We start from the raw sequence: 6,000 nt of genomic DNA, 5'->3' as shown, positions 1-6,000 counted from the left end.
TAAACTATACTAAAAGAATAGAAGAAAGGATTTCATCAAAAGGCTAGCTAAGAATAGAAAAAGAAGGAATGAAAAACAAAGGCTTGCGTCTCTGTCAGGGAGTCCAAGCCAGCTGACTGTGATTGGCCATTAATTAGAAACAACCACATGAGACCAATCACAGATGCACCTGTTGCATTCCACAGCAGCAGATAACCATTGTTTACATTTTGTTCCTGAGGCCACTCAGTTTCTCAGGAGAAAAAATCCTAAGGAAAGGATTTTTCAGAAAATATCATAGCTACACTCCAGCACCGCAGTGCCCTCTCTGGAGTGAGGCGCCCAGAAGTGGGCACGGTAGTCAAGGCGGCCTCAGCGGTGCCGAGTACAGGGGAAGAATCGCTTCCCTAGTCCTGCGGGCCGCATTGGTACAACGGTACTTGGTATCTGTATTCCTGCTACACCGGGACGTGGTACTGATATTCCTGCTACACCGGGAAGTGGTTTCTCTTTCCGACACAGCCCGCGCCCGCAGCGGCGTTGCCCAGCCCGGTGTCCGCCGGCGCCCCGGCAGCGGCGGGAGCAGCGCGCAGCCGCACGGGCCGGAGATGGCGGCGCAGCAGGAAGCGAGCGGGCGGCGCCATGTCGGGCCCCGCTGCGGAGGTGAGGGCGCCAGCCGGGCTGCCGGGGCACGGGGCCTGCGGGAGCAGCGCTGTGTGTTTCGCCGGGGGCAGCAGGAGGGCGGCTTCCCCGCCTCAGTAGTGCCCGGGGAGCCGCCGTTCTTGTCTTGGCGGTGAGGCCAGGGAAAAGTGGCAGGAGGCACCAACGGCCCAGGTGCTCCGCAGCCCGGGTTTGCCCTTCAGCACGGTGCGAGCACTCGGGACCGAGGGGAACGGGGAACAGCGCCCTGAGAAGCGGGGGTTTGGTAGGTAGGGCTGTGCTTGCTTTTCCTCCTGCCCCGGCTGTGCGGGGCAGCATTTCGCCCCTGTCAGAATTAAGCTAGACGGGTATGGGGGTGTGTGGCAGGAACGGGTGTGAGGAGCCAGGTGAGGTTTAGCTTGGACATCAGGAAGAATTTCTTCACCAGGGTGATTAGATGGAATGGACCGCCCAGGGAGGCGGTGGAGTCACCGGTCCTGGAGGTGTTTGACACGACACTCAGTGTCGTGGTCTGGTTGACAGGTGATGTTCAGTCACAGGTTGGACTCGATGATCTCAGATCTTCTCCAACCTAATTAGCTCTATGATTTTGTGACGTTTTAATGAAGAATTTGGAGAAAACCCCACAGAGTTAGCGTGCCCGTGGCATTCTGGGTCACAGTTAAAGCGTGCATGGGCCCCCACCCGTTTCCTGGGAAGCGACCACGGGCAGATATGCAGGCTTATCTCCCGCAGGTTTCCGGGCACATTTGCAGGCTGATCTCCCCAGGTTTCCGGGCACATTTGCAGGCTGATCTCCCGCAGGTTTCCGGGCACATTTGCAGGCTGATCTCCCGCAGGTTTCCGAGCACATTTGCAGGCTGATCTCCCCAGGTTTCGTGGGCTGCTGACCGACATGGAGGTTCCAGTGGGGATTCTCAGCCGCTGGTGGCATGAGCCTGACCCCCAGCCTCGGCCAGACAAGCTGTCACTTGTGGCTGGCTTTAGCACCAAGAGAATGTGAGCTGATTCCAAATGCACACGGCTGGGCTGCTGCTCCCAGCTGCTGTAACCTCCCTTCTGATTTCTATCGAAAGTGGCTGTAATTCTGCTCACAGAAGAGGCTGGCCTTGGATTGGAAGCTGCAGGATGGATATCTGTAATGGTGCTATTATGGGAATTCTTTATGTATTTCTCATATTGGTCTCCATGCAGCATTGATGTCTTGAAATAAGACATATGCTGGCATAAATATAGAAAGGAGTTAAAGTTCATGCTTTTAAATGTAGTATTATTTTAATAGTTAAATATATAAAAATCTATTTCATTTCAAGTGTATTTCACCCTTTGCTTGAACCAGTACATCATGGGTCTTTGATCAAGACTCTAAAGTATTAAGAAATTATGTACTTTCACTTTTAAGTGTTCATATTTTAGCATAAGGAATGTCAGCAGACACAAATAATATTTTACAAATACCACTTCTTTAAATTATACACTTTATCCATTCAGGATGGATGGCCTTTTCAAGAGCATATGTACTCTCTTGCATACAAAGGAATTATTTTTAAAGGAAAAAAGTTGTATAATTTTTCAGTGGAAAACCTGTAAAACAACAACAGAGTGATATTTAATCTAAGTATGGCCCCAGCAATGGAATGATAAATAGCAATAGTGTAGAGCCAAGACTTAACTAAAAAAATTAATGTTAAAGCAATGAAAAGATGGTGTTAATCTGACAAGTGATGAAAAGCTTGCAGAAGTTCATAAAGCATGTTTTTATTACTTACATGTTCATACATTACTTATATGAATTTGTCAGCACAATTTTCCGTAAAAAGACATTGCAAACTAAACATTTACCTTTGCTTGCAGTGTGCTAGAATTTAATTCCTTGCTAGCTGTATGTGATAAAGAATAATCTTTAAAGGTATTTTGTCAAGGAAATGTCTTCAAGAGAAAGCATTGCTTATTTCTCTCCAAAATTATTCATATTTTTATTCTGAAGTATTAAGTTAACAAATGTGCTGTGTTAACAAATAAGTCTTAAGTACATTTTTACTTACTGATTTAGGCTCCTGTTTTCAAGACAGTCTGTTTTGTTGGACTTCTGTGCCCCAGTGCAGAGCTCAGTGAAAGAAGGAAGTGTGATCCACCTCAGGAAAGCTTTGTTTACATTGAGGTTGTCCAGGTTTCAAATAGGTACGTCTGCAAAAGGATATAAACAACACTTATGGAGACTAAAAAATAGATGGAAGAAAGTTTGATGAGATCTCTCACTTAAAAGCCAATGTTAAACCTGCAGCTCACAATATGTTCTTCTTCTCTGTAGGTTTAAAAAGTGCTAATTCTCCTTGGGTAAATGAACAAAAAATTTAAGACGAAGTTACAAAATAGTGGAGGAAAGCTGTAAAGCCAAGAATGAACATGAAAGGTAATGTCTGTATAGGGAAACAGGGAAAGAATTTTCAGTCATTGTAGAAGACTGTATAATAGAACATGTGAAAGTCAGAATTTTTTTTGAAGTACTGGCTGCTGGAGCCATGTTGTACATAAGACTGTAACCTTTCCTTTTTAAAAAGGGTGTAAACTCCCAATCATTTTGTCTGCAGTGGAAAGATGAGAAAACTTGAGACTTACAAATTCATAAGAAATGCTGAACGGTTCCCTTTTTTTTCCCTTCTAAGAGCCTCATAGTGTATAAGCCACTCTCAGTGTACTAGGAATTTTGAATTATGATATCCCAGTCTTAGGGAGACAATGTTGCAAATGCTTCTTGTGCACAGACATTGAGTAGAGGGAGCGGAGCCGCTGAGTGATACAATCCCAGTGGTGTTCTAAGAGCACCAAAATTTACAATGAACTGCAACTGTTACCTGTATAAGGCAATACAGTTAAAGTATGTTGAAGAAACTGGCTTCTACTTGGAGGTATCATGGCCTTCCTGAAGTTTTTTGGCTAGTTTGCTGTCTGAAGTGATTGGAAATATGGATATGAACATTTGCATCTGTCCAGGTGAACAGTTAGGAGTCTAAACTATATTGCATAAAAGTAGTTATTTAATAAATGATTACACAAATCAACTTAGATCATATTTCTATTGCCAGGTATGTTTCTTGAGTGAGGGAGAATGTTTATAGTAGCCTCTTGCTGTGGGAAAATGGTGAAACATTGTTCATGTTGTCTGTCAGATGTAACAACAGTTCTTTTTTGTTCTAAAATCTGTTACTGTTAAAGAAACGTGAATGTTAGGAAATGAAGCAGTAATTTCATAAAGTGCAAAGAACTCCTTCACACAGTGAAGTTTTGGTTCAGTACTGAGGCAGGTGATGTTAAAGGATTGATATTAGCATTTTCTGCTTGGCTCAGCTTTAGTTTTGCTCTTCATGATAGAGATGTGTTGGGAAAATGCCGGATTTTCCAGAAGCTTGGATTTTTATGCAGATGATAAGCTGTACTCTTTAGCTTGCAGGAGACTCTGTTAATATATAATCACTAAAGTTACTGTATGGTTTGTTGAAAACTGTGTGCAGCTGCACAAAAGGCTGAATCTCATGATAAACCTTACTGTAGCAGCATTAAGTCATGTCTGAGTCATCTGCTGAAGTTCCATTCAACACACTTCTTTTCCTATCTATTGTCACTTGAGGCCAAAATAGGAGTTCATGTTTAGAAAATGTGCCCTGTGTGTCAAAGGCCTGACTTTCGACTTGCTTGAAGCCCCAGCTAGTACCTCATACTGACATAGTTGAAAGTGGCTGAGAGAAAAGGGATTCCTCTGCCAGCTTTGACAAGGCTTTGTCGTGAAAATTTGAAAAACCAGGGGGCTCCATGGAACATTTCTGGACCTTGTGTGCAAACTAGGAAATGGATTTTAGACTAAAGTTATTTAATATTGAAAAATAATCTGGTTGTACCTTAGAGAAACCCTGCAAGTGTTTCTTTATGTGAAATGGTACAGATTTTAAAGCAAATAGACACCCACTTTATTTATACATAATTGCCAATAAAACTGTTGATGACAAATCTCTCAGAACTATATATATACATTTTATTATTGCCCCCTGAATCATAATTTATTAGAATGTGTTGTGAGTCTGTATATCTGTCCAATTGTGGAAGAGGTTAGCTAATATCTCCACTTGACACTTGTAACCTGTAACTTGTTAAAAGTAAATTTTGTAATTTTTTTTTAACTCCATAAAATTTTAGTAACAATGTCAACAATATCAATAAAAATAAAGATTTCATATCAGTGGAATAATGCATTGCTTGTAACATTTTCAGTGTTCCAAGTAGTTAGCTGCTTCATTCAGTAGAAAAATTCACATGGTTAGGAAGACAGGATATAGGAAAAGCTGAAATATCTTCCAGAGTGAATCAGTTTAACTGGAAATAAAGTTATTAAAAGGAGCCCTTAGCAAGGTAATGTCTGCTGGGATGTGCATCCTCTCCAACATCAGCAGAGCATCCTAGAACTCAAAGTAGCTGTAGCTGTTCAATTTGTAAAGTATTTTCTCATTTTGCTTTTGCCATGGAACAAGTCAGGGTTTAATTTATCTGGTGTAGCTGTAATATATTGACCTTTTTGTGAGCTCTGTCTTACATACTGGTGTCAAATGAAGCCAGTGGCTAAGCAGTCTGGTAAGGACAACAGCTTTTCCCATCTCATTAAATCCATGCATGTTTGATCTTACTAGAAAAAATGTGCTGACAGCTCTGCATTGGGATTGATCCCTGAGGCTTGAGAATTTCATTATGTGCTCTATTGATTGTTTAATTATTTTTTTAAGGATATAAGAATTTAATTAAACATTGAGGGGTCTAGAAGAAGCAACTCCAAATAAGGATTAAAAATTGGCCTTGAAAAGGGGATACTCTGTGCATCTTCACATGAATGGAATACACTCTACCATCTCTCCTCTTCAAACTTGCTAATTTGGGACGAAAGCTGTGGGAGAATGATTTCACTGAGAGAAACACAGGGTGGAGACAGTTTAGCTCCAGATTAGTTAAGAGTGCTGTAGTTCAAGCAGTCACTGATGTAAAAGGTGCAGAACAAAGCTACTTCTCCATATTAGTACTGTGTACTCCAGTGCTTCTGAATCTGTGAGTGAGAGGTGACTCTTGGTCAGTGAGATGTCAGTGGCCATGGACAGCTGGAAATTATACTGCTGTATTGCCTCAGTTCTCATTGTATTCACTTGGCTTTATTCATGTGCCTATTCTTTGAAGATGAACTTCTATCTAGTTCTGAATGTTTTAGGTATGGGAGGCAATCCTGTGGAGAAGCAGGAAGAGCTCTGATTTTTGCTGAGATGAAATAAAAGCTCCAGTAAATGGTTTCTTGGTGACATTGTTGATATCTGCTCTCCCACTGTA

The 6,000-nt window shown here is 42.1% G+C and overlaps 1 protein-coding gene across 5 annotated transcripts in view; it reads left to right on the top strand.

Moving 5' to 3' along the window:
* Window positions 1–587: 587 nt before the first annotated feature.
* LOC134434583 (ras-related protein Rab-9A) overlaps window positions 588–6,000 on the top strand; it is a 28,008-nt gene continuing 22,595 nt past the window's right edge. For 3 of the 5 annotated variants that reach the window (XM_063183261.1, XM_063183265.1, XM_063183244.1), the window contains exon 1: window positions 588–642. In XM_063183261.1, the coding sequence (XP_063039331.1) occupies window positions 588–642 (55 nt within the window). Of the gene's footprint in view, window positions 643–2,693; window positions 2,821–2,950; window positions 3,053–6,000 lie in introns of those variants that run through there. The other 2 variants (XM_063183254.1, XM_063183248.1) reach the window with 2 other exon arrangements.

Source organism: Melospiza melodia, chromosome 2 (assembly GCF_035770615.1).
Source record: "Melospiza melodia melodia isolate bMelMel2 chromosome 2, bMelMel2.pri, whole genome shotgun sequence".
NCBI lineage: Eukaryota > Metazoa > Chordata > Aves > Passeriformes > Passerellidae > Melospiza > Melospiza melodia.
This window is presented reverse-complemented; position numbering and strand designations above follow the sequence as displayed.